Raw genomic sequence first — 19,905 nt, 5'->3', positions numbered from 1 at the left:
ATAGAGCCTTGGTTTCAGTCATCTTTGTCACTGCAAATTGTGTATTCATTTTCTTCTGTTCAAAATGTAACCAGCAGCTTTTGCTAGTTTACATATCTTTCCAAATTATAACATGTGAGAGTTAGACTCCCTGTATGAAAGGATCTTTTCAAGTAGCTACAATTACATTGTTGACTCCATTCTCTGCAGGTCCCTGCATTATATTCATCACTGCAGAATCAGTGATGAGACTAACATCTGTCCTAAGTCTATTGTTCTCTCATCTTTCCTCCAAAGGGACATATTACATGTCTGAAATAAGAAATCAGTAAGGTACATCCTGTTTCCAAGGCCAGGAATACTGTTGACTAGAAACAATCAAAATATTTACAATTAACATTCTATACATAGATAGAAAGGTGATCTGCTTTTTCTCCCTGGTATAATTCTGCTATGGGATACACACACCAAAAAAGCTTTTGTTTGGGGAAAAAAAAAAAAAACTCTCCCAAAATTTTAAGAAACAAGCCAGAAAAGATATCAATCTTTATCAAATGAAAACTGATAAAGTGAAAAAGATTAATATTTTTCATGAAATACCAAAAACATTCCTTAGTACATAAAAATTAGACAGTATTTTTCTATTTTGTATTTTGCCCTAACACTGGGGAGCCTTGGGGGTTTGTGYACCATCAAGTTAAAAGAAAGCATTTCATATCAAAAACAAGTTCATTGGCACAAGAGTGGCAATGTGTCCAGTTCTATTGTTAGTGAGAAATATTAATATGAATTCTGAAGATTTTGGGAAATGTTTCCTAAATGTCATAAAAGACACTACATTGCGGAATCCAGAAAAAAAGATGTCCGTTTCTATTCAGTAATCTCACTTCTTTTCACTCTTTTGCTGCCTAATGTAAGTTATATACACTTTCACTACCTGTGATTCTAAGTAAATAGGGCTGCATTTCTTTGTTGTCAGYCATCCTGTGATCAGTTGGTCACAGAGAACCTGACAGTCCTCTCACATGTTTTGATAGATCAGGAATAGTTCCAATAAAGATAAAGGGTGTATAAAAAATACTGRACAAATGACATTGTTAACAAAACAAACTATCAGTTTGTAATTGTAGATTTTATCTCATGGAACAGAAATAAGCATTGTCATTTGAGCTTTAGGCTCAAAGCATGTAACTGCTTTTATTTTTCGCTAAAAGGATCCAAGTTCTATCAGCCTGTGAAACATTTTTTTATCTAGGCAAATGCTCCTCTTGACTCATCTTGCGTTCGAAGTTGTTGTCCGTACGTCACAACTTCTGTTGTTACTAAAAAGCCCAGCAATATGTCCCCTGTGGGATCAACTACGTACTGTACAAAATAAATCATATACAATGCTGGATGACAAACCTGTTAGTCCATTCTGGCAAGTGTTTGCTAAAGAAGAGAATCTCCACTTTCCATTGCTGTTCCTGATTCCTCCATAGAACAGCTCTAGTGATGTAAAAGCTCTCCCCATATTGGACTACATTGCCAAACAGCATGTATCACTACCGAGTTTAGTGAGAGAAGATATTGTCAGGTACATGGCAATGGAGATGGTGACATTTAGTGGAAAAAAAAAAAGTATTTTATGCAAGAACAAAGAATATTGCATGACAAAGCTCAGAGATGCTATAAGCTTTCCTTGGATTTCATTTAGAAGTCCTTCACAGCATATATACAGTCTACATTCATATTAAATTTCATAAATAGCTAAAAATTGCAGATGAGTTTTGAATTTTTTTTTTCCAGAAAGCTAGAAAAAGATTCTTCCCTGCTGACACAGACAACCAGAACCTGTTCATGCCCTCTTAGCTGTCATTCCCTTTGAAAATCTTCCTAAATTAGGAATCAAAAAGGCATTTTTTGGTATTTTCCAACAGAAATTACCATTCTCTCTTTCTGTCATGCACCCTGTTTCATTTTCCCTTGCCTTTTGTTTATGACCTTCTTCAGCAAAGATCAGAAGACACGAAAATCAACATCCACAGGGGGAATCACTATGTCAAAGGGACACCTGAGATAATATTTAGCACTTCAAAACACAGAGATCTGAAAGCACTTCTTAACACAAAATGTTATATAATATACTGAGAATATATCTAAAATTGTGGAGGTGATAAAGGTATTATTGTCCCTAAGCAATAGTAAGTCAGTACTTCAGCCAAGATTAGGATCTCTGTCATGTGCCATTTTTGTTTCAGATTTCCTTGGCCTTGAGTTTTCAGTCAAATTGAAATGTCCACATGAATTCTTAATCAGKCAACATCAGCCACACTGTAGTAATCTTTCTTTTCACCATTTTTAGAATAACTGACTGTACTGTGCTAATAAGATCTGAGCAGTACCAAGGAGGCTTGCGTGTGTGAGGTGACATACAGTCTGCTTCCTAAAGTCATTCATAACATTTGAAATACAGCAATAGTACATAACATTCAATAACACATAACATACCAAAATGTATTGTGACATAATAGAAAAGCACGCTAACAGAAGCTAGTGAAGAATCTGAATCAATAGCTAGTATTTACACTATCATATAGAACCAAAGTTTAATCAATTGATATATATATATATATATACATATTCTTAGGAACATCTAAGAATATAAATGTTAAACCAGATTTTTTTCAAACCTATTAAACAGAACAAGAAAGGATTCAAACCCCACCTGCCCTTCTATATTCTCTAACAAAACAAGGATTCGAGGTGGATGCTAGTCTTGGGAGGCAAATTATAAAGAACAGACAGAGCTATGTGACAAAAATTTCCTCTTTTTACATAGCACAGAAAACATCTATGAAGTCTATGCCTTGGCATGTACAAACACCTGGGACGGCTCTAGGCACTAAATGAAAAACATGATGGCCTAGGAAAAAAAAAAAARAAAAGAAATCCTGCAATTTGGTTCTGGTTTCTATGCTCAAGACTGAGCCACTGCACCACATTGAATTTGATAAAAACTTAAGTTCTGTGATTCTAATTTGATGGGGTCTCTCATGCCTTTGGTAAGCTTTAGGTTGGCTCCCTTAGGCTTCAATTCCAGAAGCTACTGAAGCGCACAGTGTGTGCATGAGTGATCACACTAGTTAATGTAACTACTTACCTGGTTAAAAGCAAGCATATGTTAAATAAGATGGGGATCTCAAACGCATAGTTGGATAGCAGTGTCACTATATTTGATGTTTCCCTTTCTCTTGTTTTGCATTCAAATACATCAATAGCATAAAAATCTCATATATAACATAAGTACACTTCAACATTTTGGAGGACATTACTTCTACTTGGTTATAATATATTATGATCTACTTTACACGGTGATTTTGTATTGTATTTTGTTTTATGCTATAATAAGCATCTCCAAGCAATTTCAGAACACATGAAGTGCAGAAGGCCAAAAGATTTGTTTTTCAGTTTCTTGTGGGTTTTTTTTTTTTTTTTTTTTTTTTTCAAAAAAACATGATGGATACTATTGCAAGTTAGTGAACATCTTTTTCCCTGAAATTAGCAAATGAACAAGAATATTATATGGGAAAAAAAATATAATACAGGATGATTAGCAGATGATCAGCTTTACAGATCAACCATACATTTTCAAAAAGAAATGGCTATAGAAAGGCAACGGCTCCAAGCATGCCTGTGATTAGTGTGGGCTGATAACTTTCTGCTGTTATTGATTCAATATTAATTGGATACCTTGTCATCAGTAACATCAAAACAAATTAGCTAAAACTCCAAAAAGCAATCAAGTGGGGGGACCTACCCTGAAAAGTGGTGCTAAAAACTTCGCAGCCTCAATGTGCTTCTCAATCCTGCAGCTGTTTCTAAAAGCTTCCTCCCAAAGGTACATTTAGAACTAAATTAAATGCAACTTTGACTTAATTAACGTTTTAAATGATAATGAATACAATGTAGATTCATAGAAGACATTTACATTGTGTTATAAAACTGATAAAAATTTAATAACTCTTTGTTAATAAGTTATGTCTCTCCAGACCCATAAAGCCTAAGGCAGTCAGTGCAGTAGTCTAGGGTCTAATCTAGGTTCTTAATGCAGGTGGAACAAGGAGGCAGAAGACTGACTTGACACTTGACATTTGCTCTAAGCCTGCTCTGGATCAAGCCACTGCTTGTTCACAAGTGCTTTATTTCATATAGTAAAGGTCAGAATTTGGGCTCAAGGCAGGACTATGACAGAAATGCTCAAGTGGAAACCGAGCCAGCCCTGGCATCTGTCGCTTGAAATAGCTCAGAAACAGTAGAGATAGAGAGCTAACCGGCTAGCATCTGTCCCACACCAAGGAGGTAACAGGAAGAATCTGCTGCCTGGTGGTAAGAAACTGTCATGGTGAGTTTCATGACAACCAGCCACACTCAGAAAATAAAAATGCAAACATAATTTCCATGTCACCTTGCATAAGGCCCTCTACTAAACTCACTCCACAGGATGCAGCCAACATCTTTTCTAGCTTGTCCCCATCCAAGCAAGCCACTCACCAGTCTTTTCGCAGTGACCCTGGTAAGGAAAACTACTCAAAGGAAAGCCTAAAGGAATTAAAGGTAGACTTTGTGGTCTTTTTCTCCCCCACCTTCCCAATTCCTCAAAAGATTTGCAGATAAACTTAGCTTGCATCCTGTGGTCATGTGAGACTTCATCTCCTTGTTACAGACATCACAAACTGGGCAGAGCGTTCTCTCACCAGCCTAGTAGGTACTTCACCACAAAATTCATCTGGAAACACATTTACTTAATTGTTTATATATTCTGGCCATGTGAAATGAGTTATATTGTCTCACTTTGCCCATTCTCCTGCCTGACAAGGAGCAGCTTGGTTTGTCTTTTTTTTTTTTTTTTCTCTCTCCCTTTTTTTTCTGCTCTGCTATTTCTGTGACTCATTAATCTATAGCCTCATATTATATCCAAAAGAAAGTTAAATAATTTAGCAGCACTTGGGTTCTGTTAAGATATACAATAATAAACAAGATTCTTTTTTTGTTGTTGTTGTTGTCTGTAAGAGTCAAGCTCTAAGTAATTAAAATCACCTACTATAAAATATCTATTGTTTCATCTTACTTCTTTTATCTCTGTAATTAGCATCTTCTATTCAGGGTCTGAAAAAGAAATCTAGAAGCCCCACTGTATTCATATACACAAAACAATGCTGGAATAGATGACTGGAGCATCAGAAGGGTATSTACCAACCCATTCTCAATATTGCTTCCATCCCTGTGCTAGCAAGGCAGAAAAATGCACAATTACACCAAGGAGGAGGGAATCACTCTCAGGTGTAGAAATCAAGGGTTTGTTCAGAGAAATCACTGTACCAAGTAGTGGTACATACTGGAGCATTGATTAAAATTATGATTGAGTCAAGTTCATCCTGTCTTCTTCAGAGGGAGCACCTGAACGCATCTTTTGTGCAATTACCACGAGCATTTAACAAGGAAAAAAGCTGGTAAGGCAGAATCACAAATATAAACTATGTTTGAAAGTGGAAGAGTAATTATGAGATTTTTAGTTTTAGAAAAGCAGATCTCATCATAACAGACTTCTGAATTGCCAGATCTGCAGCGTATAGAGGCAGTGGAAAACCTGGACCATCTCTAGCCTGCATGAGCACATACTACACACATCACCAGGTAGGTCACAATCTCTATGCAACAGCAGAGAAATTTCTGTATCATTCTCAGAAGGTGGCTAATGAAAATAAGATGGTTATGTATGTAAACCAGTAGAAAGAACTACAGACTACATTACTATGATATTCTGTAGTATATTGGGTTTTTTTTCCCTCAATTGGATTTTGTATCTTAACTGTGATTTCCAAAATACTATTTTCTCTGTAAAACTGAACACTTCCTTAAATATACACAGGTGTTCATTTTTACCTTATTTGTGGTACTTTGAAAGGACATACATGCAAATCTTGTAGAGGTGCTTAGAGGAAATATTATCACTACTTCAATTCTCAAGAAGACAACTCTGATTCCAACTAATTTTATTGACTTGCATGAGAATTAATTTAACATAAGTAAAAAATCTGTAAACTGTAGCAGAAAGAACAGTTTTTGGAGACAGRTTTATGTAAATCAATCTCTTCCCCACAGAGAGATTTATTTCACAAATATTGGATGGTTGTAAATAGCACTGAATGTTTTATCTACTCTATGACTCTGAATTGATTAAAAAAATATTTTGACACTATTTCTCACTATAGATTTATCTTAGTATCATTAAAAAAAAAAAAAAAAAACCCTTCAGGCCACATAAGATAATGCTATCATTCCCTAGTATACAAAGGTGAGGTCATTCCATAAAAGTGAATTGTAAAAACATAACAATCTGATAATAATCACTTGCTTACAACCCTATGAGTTCATAAGCTCCATTTCCCAGAGGGGCTCCATCTCCTTTTCTTTCCCAGCAGATCTGAACTGTTGCTTATTCCTTCAGTTTCTTCTTTCTCAAAATACTAAGGTTATGCAGTTGGCTTTTTGCAAAAGACACAGAGGAAACAGTATCCCCACAAAGCTATTACTGGGTTATATTAAAGAAATGCAGCAAAAATAAAATTAATAATTTGGCAGAGCAAATGAGCATCCATCCCAACTGTGTCCTCACTAAAATTCTCACAGCTTGAAAAGATGTTAAAAGCCGTGTCAGTATCCCACTTAGTATCTCACTCTTCAGAGTAGTATAAATAACAAAAATGGGATCATACTTGTTTCTGATTGGAGAAATTTAAGTCCCCAGACACTACAAGATGGTGTATGTTAACATCTAGTAAAGTGGAAACCACAGTTGCTATACAATGAAAAGAAAATCCTAGTACTAAATATTATTCTTTGACAGGGTACACACAGACCTTCCCACATCTTAGTTCTCTCACAAAAAAAAAAGTGAGTTTTTATTGTTTTCTAGTCTACTTCATCAGAAATTGTTCTCTAGTCTACTTCATCAGAGAAGCAATAGGTAGTTTTTATTTTGTGGAAGGCAGATAATATGGTTATTGCACTCTAAGAGAAATAAAATGTATGCTCTCTTTTAACACTATCATTTGAGAGTCCCAAAATTTATAGGCAACTCAACTAGGAAAGCACAAGCACAGTTATACAACTGATAAGTTTTAGATATCATGGCCAATCTGTGCATGTTATGCATTCTTCTCTCTGGCTAAATCTGTAAGTGACAGGCCACTTCAACTATCCTTAAAGAGCTAGGTTCTTTAATTCAAGTTGTAAAGACACATAGGCAAGGGCTACACTGCCCTAAGCTAGCAGCCAGTGAAGGAGCCTTATGGGACATCTGTGTTCCTTGCCCTTGCTTGCWATCCGCAATGCCAAGATACAGCTTCATTACCTTGTACAACCACCTAAACTCAAACTATGCAAAATGTTCACCTAATCTTGCAGAATGTATYATTGACCAAGACTCTGCAGTTAACTTGACTATTTAGCACAGACCAAATGATGGCCCTAGAAAAGCAGATGAGTAAATGGTTCTAAAGTCAGGYAACACAAGCAGATGCATGCTGCTGCTGCTTCAAAAAGTTAAATTTTCTCTTTGTTATCCTTAACTTGCCAGAATTAAAAGTACAATGATAATTATCTGTGTCTCTCATCTCTGGAGAAGCCGGATACTCACCAAAGTCTTAGCAATCACAGATTGCTTCTCAGCAATGATCACAGCATGCCAAAGCATACCTTCTCACAATCTGCCATATGTTTGGGCCTAGTTACCAAGAATGTTCTCCCTCAGCACTTGGAAGCTGAGATCCCCACAGTAGTGGGCACAGTATAAAAACTGGACACATACAAGAAAGGTTTCCTTTTTGAATATGAAGTTCCGATGTTCCTGAGAAGCAGCAGTCATATGGTGATACAGCAACACAGAAATTAAATGCTTTAGGTTAAAACTCTGTCTATATYTTTGAATCATTTGAATGGTACTCTCAAGATTTGCCCCAAACCTAAACAAAGCCTTCATACYTAATAGTAGCATAACTTCATTGTGTAGACCAACCATTTTCTTTTTCAATGGCTCAGCACTTCTCTAAGTCACGTCTCCACAGTACAAGATACACTTGGACTATATATTTCTGCAACAAAAGAGGCTAAACCTGAAAAAATATGTAGAAAATAGTATTTTCTTGTATGTAGAAAGATCATCTCTGTTTTCAGATAGCTGCTTATAAACGCTATTTTTTAATGTAATTGTGCTTAATCAAAATGTGATTTTCATTCTCTGGAAGTACAGTACAGTACCAGAGGAATAAACTCACTCACAGTGGAAAACATACTGCAAGCGCCACTTTCTCTACAGATTATATAATTAGTACACTAAATCCTGATTATGTAAATTGATAATGCCATAAGTTTCTGCTACACACCAGAGTCTTAAAAAGAGTGTTAATTCTTACAAAAATAGTTATTGTTTGAAGAAATCTCACAGAACGTTCAGCAGYTTAATTTTCCTTTAAAAAGAAAAGCCCGTTCTCAAAACTAAAAGAAAGAAAGAAATGCATGAAGCAATTGTGGAAGCACACCAACCCAACTAGGGCACTACGACCAAAGCAAGCCTTGTAATAGTATAATGACCTTTAATGAGTGTCTGGGGAAACAATACAGTCCTAGAATAAAAGACAAAGGGCAAAACCTATCATGGCTCCACTGACACTAATTCAAAATGATTTTCAGAACAACTAAAGAATGTAAGAGAGGTAATCTGATCCACCAATCTGACCTCACTTTGATTCTGGGGCCCTGCTGCTGCCATTTCTAATTGTCAAACACTCTACATTTCACATCTGCTCATATTTAATGAAAAGCTGACTCTCACCACCATTCTTTGAGTTAACTAGCTCTGTCAAGATGGACATCATTCGACCCCTGTGCACTGCAAGCAAAATACTGTGATTTCTATTGAAGCCCTGCCAGTGAAATTTTGCACATGTGTATATATATTTTTTTAATTGGAAAAGAAAGGCTTATGTTGGTCTGTAAAGAGCTTGAATTGGTATTGATTTTTTCTTACTTATTATYAACAGTCAAAGGTGGTTGTCTCACAAGGGAAAGAATGGATCTCTTTTGATTTGATGGAGTGATGAAGAGGGGAAAAGGCCCTTGAAAGACAGGATGCTAAAAATYCTCAAAGCTGTCAATATCGCTTATGTCTCAGAGTATAACATAGATTTTAACATGGTTCCCAACAGTATTGTGTTTGATGGTAATAATATCATGCACAGGAGGTTTTTGCCTCAGCAGGCAACACAATCAAAAATGTTTTCTTTTCCACCTCTGTATAGTCTTAAGTGAACTRGAAAGCCACAGTAAACCTACAAATTATGGGTTTTCTCTCCTTGCCAAACACTAGCGGCAGAAAATTCACCCATTTGTAGGGGACATATTCATCTAGCCMTGTCTGGTTGCTGTTAACATCAACACTGGGACCCAACCACATAATCTCTTTGTACTAGTCCGTATTAATGCAAACAATACCAGAGATGTTGTTACAGAGGCTATTCTGTTGTTTAACACAGTCTGCAGCAACTCTCATTCTAGGAAGACTTCTCAGTCACCATCTTAACAAATATAGCTACATCTTTCTCACATACAAGTTCCCCTAAGGATAAAAACTCCCGCATTTTATAACAAGACTTAATACTTGGAGATAACTCCTCTGAGGTGATATATGAGTTGCAACTAAGCAGAGAAAAAGGATAACGGTGCTTTTACACACATACAGAAAGAACCTTTCTGGCAAAATCTCTGAGAAATTCCATTAGAATCAGTTCAATTCACACAATATTAAGCTTACTATTCATAAAAATACCATTACACTATTTGTATACACTCTACATCTGTTTCCAGATTCACAGTTTAAACACAAAATAGAGCAAAGTTACTCAMTAGGTGGACTAGGTAACATAATACACATGACATCAAAGGCAACCAGTAGCATAATCTACTAACTACATTACACTCTTAGTATTGGATATTATTTTTATTTTTTCCTGATTCAGACTGTAAAGCAGACATGTTGCCTGATCTGGACTTCTAATATTTATTAGGGATGTATCTGATGTATTTGTCATTTTTCTTTCCCACTAGCATAGGGAAAGGAAAACAATTCCTGTCCTGAGACATAGTTTTGCCTGTTATGGATATATGAAGAAGATAAGTAAAGGAAAAATCATCATCATTTTTAACAGTCTTCAACTGTTGACCACAAACGGATAAAAGTAGCTTTAGAATCCCAGCCACTAGTCAAGTGAATTAATGGCTACTCAGAATTTCTCCCTTTTCCCCTCACAAACTCTGACCTTTCAGAAGAGCCTGACTCTTGTTATGCAGAGGTAGTTTGTGAACAAGTACGAAGGAGTCAGGATGTTTGCATGGGGTGACYCTACTAAAAGAACTACAAAAACTAAGATTTCTGGGGTGTCAGTGCTGGACAGAAGGTCCTGCCTTGCTGAAAATGAAGGGCTACAGAAAAAAAAMCCCCACAGATAACGGTAATATAAAACACAGTTTCAAGTCCTAAAGTTCTGCCACTAAATCATATCCATCTTATTTATTCACTCCCATTGTATACTGCTATAGTGCCAACACTACTAAAAGCTACCTGCTTAGCGCTGGTCATAGATTTTGACAGAGACCTATTCCTCCAACCATTAAAAATCATGCGCTGTAATGTTTAATTAATGACCATTTATATTGTATGAATTAAATAAAAAAGATGTCACCAAACTGCACTACTAAGGTCCTGCATGCTATTACAAGAGCATGCTTCCTAAAGAGCACATAAAGCAAAATAATGGATTACACTTTATATCAAAAATAAATAAAAACAGAAAAATAAGTATTAAAACTTGGCTTTGTTTTTTTCTAAAAGCATCAGCCCAGTAAAACTCACAGAACTACAATGTACGACACAAGACAGGGTGATACCACAGACACCACAGACATGGAACAGCATGTGTTGGTGTTAAAACTTACAGGCACGTAAACTGGTGGAGCAATCATTAACAGAGACAGAAGAAAGTGGGAAGGCTCTCTCAAGGGTGTCCATGTTACTATRTACACTGCCTGACATGCAAGAGCAGTCACGCTCAGAGCGTCCGCAATCAAAACAACATGCCAGTTTCATTCTCTTGTAGATGGACATCTTGGCTATAATCATGTGTTGGATGGGAGGAGAGGAAGAGCAGCAGGTTAATGGCAAGGTTATATATAACAAGGCAGCTGGAAGGTAATTTAAGGGATTTAATACAGGCCTTAGTTTATGTTAACAGTCTTGACCCAGGGAAAAAAAATGCAATGAGATTATTGATAACACTTTGGCTGTACATTAAAAGTAGGGCAAAAGATAAACTGTTCTTTATTTCTCTTCAGTCTTATAGGGTGATCACAGACATGGAGAAGAAGTACTGATTACAATCAAGTGTTTGGATTAAAAAAAAGAACATAGCAAAAGCAGAAAATCCTACGAACATACTGTTCCCATGGCACAATTAATACTGCTAGGCAAAACCAAAAGGAAATATTAAAGCTGAGAGTGCATTAAATATTTTTGGCATATCCTTCTTCTATATATAGATATATATATATACACATATTTATATATATATACACATATATATATGTATATATAGGGACACACACAGGAAAACACACATGCACATATATTCTCACATACAAACATATGCATACGTTTGTGTGTGTGTATGTGCGTGCATGTGTGTGTATAAAATCTTGAAACAAATGCTAGTACTTTTTAGTATTAAACTGTGCCAGGGAACTGTTTAATTGCATTAAATTACACATTACCGGAGAGTTACAAGATGTTCATAAAATTTCCTGAAAGATTTACTTAGTTTACATTGTATCTTCAGGAATTCAAATCAAGTCTTTGACAGAATACCAGAATTTGTCCATATAATAGAAACAACTAATAATGGCAAATATGCTTGACATTAAAATCAGTTCACAAATAAGGCATCACCAAAAGCACACAGAGCATTGGTCCACTGAAACATGCTGAACCAAYCACCGGCATATTTTTTTTATCCTCTGACTAGAGTTGAGTTTGAACCACGCAATTGGATTCAAAGGTAGATCAAGAGGCCAAGAGAAACATGAAAAATTAAGTGCTAATTCCAAAAGGAGTGCCAGAGTGGAATACAACATTTATATTCTTTAGTCAACGAAAGGATACTATCTTTGTTATGTATTTCTATAAATTTACAGYGTGCTATTTTATAAGTTTGCATGTAACTACCATTGCATAATTTTGTATGTTAATCACACGTTAAATCTGAGGCAATGCAGAGCCCACACAAAACTGTTTCACATGCTGCACTGAACCAACACTTTTGGTAATGGTTTAGATTGAACTGACTCAATTATACTAAAAACAAAACGGAACACTGACAGGCAAAAACAAAACCTTAAAAGCAAATGCAGAAGAAAGGTAATGTTTCTCTGGCCTGTACCTTCAGTTTAGCATGTCTTTTTGTATTATAATAATGATGTTAATTTAAAATGTTCCCTGAATTTTGCCATTTTTAATGCTACAGTCACCAGGGAAGAGGGACTGAAATCTCTGAAGTGGGTCAAGTCCTGTTCTAAGGCCTTGATGGCTTGCCATAGAGTATATCTGTCAAGCAAGGGCAACATTATGATTGTGGAAACAGGCATTGAGGGAGATGAATGAGTGATCTCTTCAGCAGCGACTCCATTCCTCTAAAACTTTGCTCACATGACTAGTGATATGTTCTTTTAGCATCTTAGTAGAGTTATCTTACAGCTGTTCAGAAAGTCATCATGCAGCATCAGGCTTGTTCATTGCATGGTACATCATTCCTCAGAGCTTGGCTTTTAATATGAAGGGTTCCACTGCAGCTTTTGATGCATACACATTCAGACTACACAGAAAATTCAAAACAGCATTTGATATCCCATGATTTCCCTCTCTCTACCACTTCCCAATGTATCCTTTAAAATTGAAAAGTTGGGGGCAGAAAAATAAAAGTGAAATGTTGAGCAGTATTCCCATTATGCCTATTTTTATTATTTTCACTTTAAGAAAAGGAAAGAAAAATAAAGAGCATTTGTGAGACACACTAGCAGTAGGTGAGGGAAAAGAAAGGCCCATTTTGTTTTAATTACAGCTGTTTTGAAGAACTTTTTCTAATGCAATGCTGTAGCAAAACACACTGCCCAGAAATTCTCAACTGCTTGGTTAGTAACAGTCCCTGGTTTTCATTTACTTGTAGCCATATCTTGTCAACAGTCAATAATAGAATATGACATATTTATTAAAATTAAAATAAAGTATCCTGAAGGGCAAGGAGGGGTTGGAAATGAAAACTTTTTGTATATTTTCATCAAACTTAAACCAATGAAGTGGGAAATTTAAGCCCTTCTGTTCAGCAGGGGGAACRAGTTCACAGCACTTTTCAAAAGTAATGCCCTTTCAGGGACTGTTTATAACTATTATTATTATCAGCGGTTCTAGAGATCATGCATCATTTTAATAATTCACACCATGAACATGCAGAAAACAGGCTTGAACCTGAAAATATAAGTAGCAAAAAGGACTGGCTATGAGGGTTTCAAACCAATATATAAGCAATTGCATATCGGAGCAATACATTTTATAAAGAAAACATGCTGTTATTCTTCATTCCTTTTATACAGTCATTATTACATTCATATCAAATACAATACTTAGTTTTTTAATAAAACAAAACATGGAATATAAGTAGGGATGATTAGCGACAAGATCAAAGACAAGACAGATATGATTTTAAATGGTTCAGCCACACACATACCATTTCCTATTAAATTCCATAAACATTAACAAAAAATGGGAATCATCAGAGAAAGATGGGGACCTTAAGAACAGCATCTGGGTGGGAGTTAAATTCATTTGACATATATACAACACCTGCATAAAATCAACTCATTTCTATTCAAAGAAATGTTTTGGATGTCAAACAGAGCTGCTGTTTGCAACTGGTGAAAATTAAAGTTGGGACATAAAAAACTTACTAGTTTCAACTGAAGAATAAATGGATAAAAAGGGAAAACAGCTCCTTACACTTAGTATGAAGACAAGCCAATAGGACTTGTAAAATAAATTAATAAAAGTATCAGTATTATTGCAACTAACTCTTTTTCCTGATTATGACAAACCTAAACAAAACTTCTGCCAATTATTTGTAAATACAAATATTTTCTAAAAAGCATTTTTGTTGCAATTTCTCTCAGAAGACAATGGCCTTCCATTTTTCTAAGGGAGAAATGTGCCTTAGGTGTCTGGGTTAGGTGTCTGGGTTTCGAGTAGTACCTGCTTTTCCAATCTGAAAAACTCAAAAAGCCCAGTTACCACTTTTAGAAGATTGCATGGATCTGAGGTGCTGCTTAAGGTTCACAAAGAGTAATGGGGTATATATCTATCTGCAAAAGAAAATGAAGGAAACTGGAAAYGATTCGCTTTCAAAGATGTCAAAGAACGGTTCCTTTTTTTTAAAGGAAGCAGAACAAAGTACCTTTACTCTTTGTTGATTACTTGTTTTTCTTTTTTTTTTTTTCTTTTAAATCATATAGTTTAGCCAATTCTAGTATTCCACCCTAAAGTTTTCCTTATGAACCTCAACATATATACATATATATTTATTTTAATTAAAAGAAAAATAGATCTAGGAGGACATCTAGTGGGTATCTATGAGACAACAGCTCATTAAGAAGCATACGAGCTGGAAGTTGTTTGAGCAGCAAATCGTGAAAAAGGTCCCRACTACATTTAAGAATTGAAATGGAGAGTGTGTCATTTCAATTCTGCAATTTCTCATGATCCACAGTAAGAGTAAAATAATAACAAAGGGGAATCTTACAGGAGAATTATGGTTCAAAACAACTAACAGCATTAAAGGAAGACCAAACTGATTTGATTGCCTTTTAGCGACGTTGGTTAGCTTCAAAAGACTAAAATACTGAAAGGACTACCCCCACAAAATTTCAGTTTTCTTAAAAATACAGCAGCATATCTTAAACTGTTTGTAATAATTTCCTCCTAACACAACAGGCAAAGCTATCTCTCCATTAGTTAATCGTTGAAGAGAATTTTAAGAGCCCTGACTCAGCTTGTTCATTGTCTTGCAATTTTGCAAAGTCTGTCTTTAAACGATGTCAATCAAAGATATTTGGCTAAGTCTTTGCTATAATTTATATGATGGTGTTCTTTGTCAAAACTGAAGAAATTGCAAGTGACCTGAGTGGACATTCAACCTATTTTAGTAACTTTAAGAATGACTCATAGGTTTTGAATTAATGACACATTTATAGACCAATTCATTTTATTTTTTAGTCTTATCTGACGTGTACAGTCACAATCTGTAGGAAAGATCGTGATCTTTCCTACATTACCTTAAAGATGACTCTCAGTCAGCATATTCTCAAAGACAACTTTACTTGTAAACAGACTGAAGCTATTGGAGAAATGGAAAAGCACAAGCCAAAGATACCTTTCTTTAAATATTTTTCGCATGAGGAGCTTACTTATTTAGTTATTATTAACAACTATTTCTCTGGCTTTGCCAGTCCAGAGAGGCCACAACACAAAGATGGGCTTAATTTAAATATTTTGTGTCTGTAAGCCACAGTGTTCATCCCAGGCTTTAAGTAAAAACATGAATAATTAAACAATAATGCATCCAATCTATAACTGCAAAAGCAAGGATAATCTTGAATATCTTCCATCATCAGCTTGGCAGGCAAAGAAATGTTAAGTTTTAGAAAAAGTTATCGGTAGTGCTCATGGAAAAGGCAGTATTCAGACTGAAATCTGCATGGGATAATGTTTTTAACTTGAAAATTTGACATGGAAGTAACTGCATGAGTCCACATTCTGTCACACAAGATTTACAGGACAATCCTTGTACTCTTGCTTTTTAAAATGTACGGAAAGGGTTATCATTATTTTTAACTCTTTTTGCTCATCTGCTTTATAATGAAGTCACAAAACAGACCAATTAACAACACTAGGTAATCTCCAGGACTGGGACAGGAACAAACTGCTGATGGCCAAAGAGAGGGAATTCTGGCTGGGCAACTGAAGAATTACGTGTGATGAACTTACTGCGACAGGAATGAAAAAATTCTTTTTAAATCTGTTTCAATGAGCCTGAGAAAGTTATAAAAAGAAAGTGAGGTGCTATGCATCTGTCAGGCTGTTCTTTTGGATAATATGAGGGTCAGAGTCACAGGACGGCAGTCCATGTGACGGGTTTACTAATATTGTCAGTAAAATCCCCCAAGTACTGAGTTCAAGACTGAAAAATCCTTTCCAAAAATCAAGATATTCAAGGTATAAATTTTATTTGCTTGAGCTGCAAGTGATCAATAAGTGGTCAATTCTGTCACCACTGACCATCTCCAAAAGAAAATTTAATTAAATTATTAATTTTATTAAAATTAAATTAAACAGCGATCACAACTGTTGGCTGACGAGATCTTTGAAGACACCATTACTCTGTGCCTGAGTACCTAGATCTGATTAAGGTCTAAACTGTTATCACAAAACAAATTTGCAATACTTAGTTGAGTCACACTTATTTAGTGTAGCTGCAGTTATATTGGATGATTAGCAGTCTCAACTTGCTGCAGAAATGTTTCATTGCAGCTATATGAAATATCTGATCACTCCTGGTGTTCAAAAGAACAAATCTATATAAACCCATAGTTGCCCTATAGCAAATATCTTTTTTGCAGTGATTGTGTTTCTAMGAAGCAAAGACTTTCCATCTCCCGAATGCTGCATTTTTTTAAACTATGATGGCTGTGCACACTAAGAATTTCTGACTGAGAGTCTCTATAGATACCATTGAATTAACGTGGTATGACAKATTGACGTGAAGTGGTCTATAAAGTTCATTGTATGGGTAACAAGTATAAAGTCTTACAGTTAAGCTCCTGAAAAGATGGTGTCAATCTTCTCACACAATTAGCAAGTCAAAACTATTACAGCCTGGGGAAAATAATCACTGTAGCTTGTCTCCTGGGAAAGGATGGTTGTAGGTTTGCATATCRGAAGTTAACAAGACAGTTAACTAATTGTCTGACTTTCCTCTCTTTTTTTGGTGGGAAGGAGAAAGGAGTAAGATAAGGGCAGAAAAGACTGCTGTGTTGTCTCTCTGTGTCCGTTTTGCAATGGAAGAGACAAAAGTATGGAAAACTGAACACAGGTCTGACAATATCACTTGACCAGGCAAACAGTGCTACAGTGGTGATTATGCCAGCCTAACTGATGTCCCTAAGAATTTATGAAATATCTTCAGAATCAGTTCAAGGAAATTTCACTGCCAAGGTCTTATATTCAATTAGAATGAAAATAAGTTGGTGAAAAAAAAAATGTGCTGAAAAGGGTGGAAGAGGGGAACACTGCTGTATTTTCTTCAACGTCGCCCTAATCTGTGTGAGTGTAAAGGATGAGAAAATTGTGGGTATGACGTCACTGCTACATGCAACATAAATAAAGAAAAGAACCAAAATATTGAACAAAAATACTCTCTGCTAGAGAAAGACAGGTTGGACCGCACTCTGGGCTACAGGGAACCCATTTTTACTCACAATAGATCACTATCAGTGTGCAGTTAAAATATAGTAGGGGCCGTGTTCCAAGGCAGCAAGAGGAAAAATAAATCAAAAGTTTGTCAATTGTTATAGATTACAAGAAATTCCTTCAAATACATCAATGTACATATGATATGTCCCCTCAGGGGTTCAACCCCCACTGCTCACAGCAAGCACTGTCACTGGAAAAAATATATAGAGAATTAGACCACAACTGTTACAGAAAATGAAAGAAACAGGAGGAGTAGGTCATCCAGTTTAGAGATTTCATCCCAATGTGGCTGCAATTTTACATAAATATATACATGTATTTGGCCCCTTGCTGGAAAAACTATAGTTAAATTGAATAGGAAAGAAATTGAAAACATTCCAAAAAATATTCACAATCYGTGAATAAACTTGCACACAAGCATTTCTCTGGACAACGGCATCAGCATTCACAGGTTATTCAGGGAGCAGGATGGGTAAGGAGAAAGAGGAATGGCAGAAACTGCAAAAGGAAAGCGAGGTTACTTTAATTATCCCTGGCCTTGTGGAAATGCACTGTTCTACTGTGAATTATTAATATTAGGCCTAACAACTTTGGACAAATGGCTATGTAGGTCAAGCTCACTTTTAGACCCCGACAATATCACAGCTCATGTTCAGACAGTATCTAAATTGATGTGAAACCTCAGATGCATTATTAAACAAAGTGGTTTTCAAGTGTCACAGGGAGCTGTATGAATTAATGCCACAATAAATAAGATGTTCATGTAAAGGAGATATTCTTCCACATTTATTCACCTGAACATACCAATATTTTWATGCACAACCTTTCATTTAACATTGCATGCATTTCATGTTCCGCTTCCTAATTATTGTGCTGCTCAACAAATAAAYACATATACTTATTATATAGGATTGTATGTGTGCATATGTGATTATTTGTAGTGTCTCTGAAAATCAGACTGACAGATTAGCTGTTGACAGATTAGTTGACAGCTTCTTAATTCAATGGGAAAAGTGTTTTTCTAATTTATGCTTTGTTTTGTTTAGACTGCATTTGAAGAACAACAATTTGTGCAGCTTGCAAATGGGTAACATAGCTAATATTTTCAAAGTGATTAGTGATTGGAAAGCTTAAGTCAAGACACTTTAGAATGGTCTGATTTACAGACCACCCTAACAAATTACTTTGGAGATAGAAAAAGAAAAAGAAAAAAAGAACAAGTCCTGTGTAAAAGGGATTTCAAGACTGTCAAAAAACTAAAAATCACTAATGACTGTCGAATTTTTTCATTTGAATGGTTTTGTTGGTTGATATAACTCTAGCAGCAAAGGAATTATATTATTCCTAATAGTTACGAACACAAGTGAGAAGTTGTTCTCAGTTTTACTTAGAGATGCCAACTATTACAGTGTCTACAGCAGTAAACTTGTGTCTGCGTGGGAGGGAAGAGGAGAGGAGAGTAGAGGAGGGAAGGAGGAGAGGACCAACAATGAAAGAGTAAAATCACAATTTTACTATCACTGACCTTTTTTGCTTTTCCACCTGACTTGGAGAATTAGCTCCTTACTGCTCAGTGTTCACGGCAGCAACTCTGACAGCCTCCTTCTTCAGCCTCACTAACCCCATCATTTCATTTCTACATCTGTCCAACGCCCTTCCACTTATTGAGCTGATACGTGTGACCGTGCCATTTGGAAAATTTCCTAGTGCTACACACAAAAGTTGTCACTGTCCATGGCCTCATTGCTGGTAACAGACCTGTTGTGTCGGCCAKGCCACAGGATACAGTTTTCTCCCTTGTTTCCCAATACCGAGGGCTGTGTTAATTTTCATACTCTTGCCCTTTRTAGTGTGATTTCCTATCTTCTATTAGATTAAATGAAATGTGGCACAAAGTAGTTATCACATACAAATGACAAAAACTTGGCAATTTTCTAGACCTCAGCACGTGTGAACAACACATAGTACATGAAGCAAGAGAAGAGAAGAAAGTACAAAAATAGTGGGTCATTTWTAGCAAAATCAGCCAAAATAAAACAGGTAATATATTTTTCCTTCTTAACTGTTGGATAATTTTGAGAAAAGGAATAATAAATAAATAAATAAAGGGCTTTGTGAGTTACAAGAACTCTGAAGCATCTGTAACGTGCTTTACCAGAGCTTACTCAGCAATTTCATTGGATTTTTGCAGCATTTCAAAGGTCACATCTCACAGGGCCTAAATTGTTCTTTAATTTTTTTTTTTTTTTTTTTTTTTTTTT

At 35.8% G+C, this 19,905-nt stretch overlaps 1 protein-coding gene across 1 annotated transcript in view; it reads right to left on the bottom strand.

Annotated features, from left to right (window-relative positions):
- The window catches only part of KCNMA1 (potassium calcium-activated channel subfamily M alpha 1), a 202,435-nt gene that overhangs the window by 73,280 nt on the left and 109,250 nt on the right, over positions 1 to 19,905 (bottom strand). The window contains exon 18 of the mRNA XM_026044145.1: positions 11,014 to 11,187. Within this exon, the coding sequence (XP_025899930.1) occupies positions 11,014 to 11,187 (174 nt within the window). The remainder of the gene's footprint in view (positions 1 to 11,013; positions 11,188 to 19,905) is intronic.

The sequence above is a fragment of the Nothoprocta perdicaria genome, unplaced genomic scaffold (genome assembly GCF_003342845.1).
Source record: "Nothoprocta perdicaria isolate Ctin4 unplaced genomic scaffold, notPer1 scaffold_105, whole genome shotgun sequence".
Taxonomy (NCBI): Eukaryota; Metazoa; Chordata; class Aves; order Tinamiformes; family Tinamidae; genus Nothoprocta; species Nothoprocta perdicaria.
This window is presented reverse-complemented; position numbering and strand designations above follow the sequence as displayed.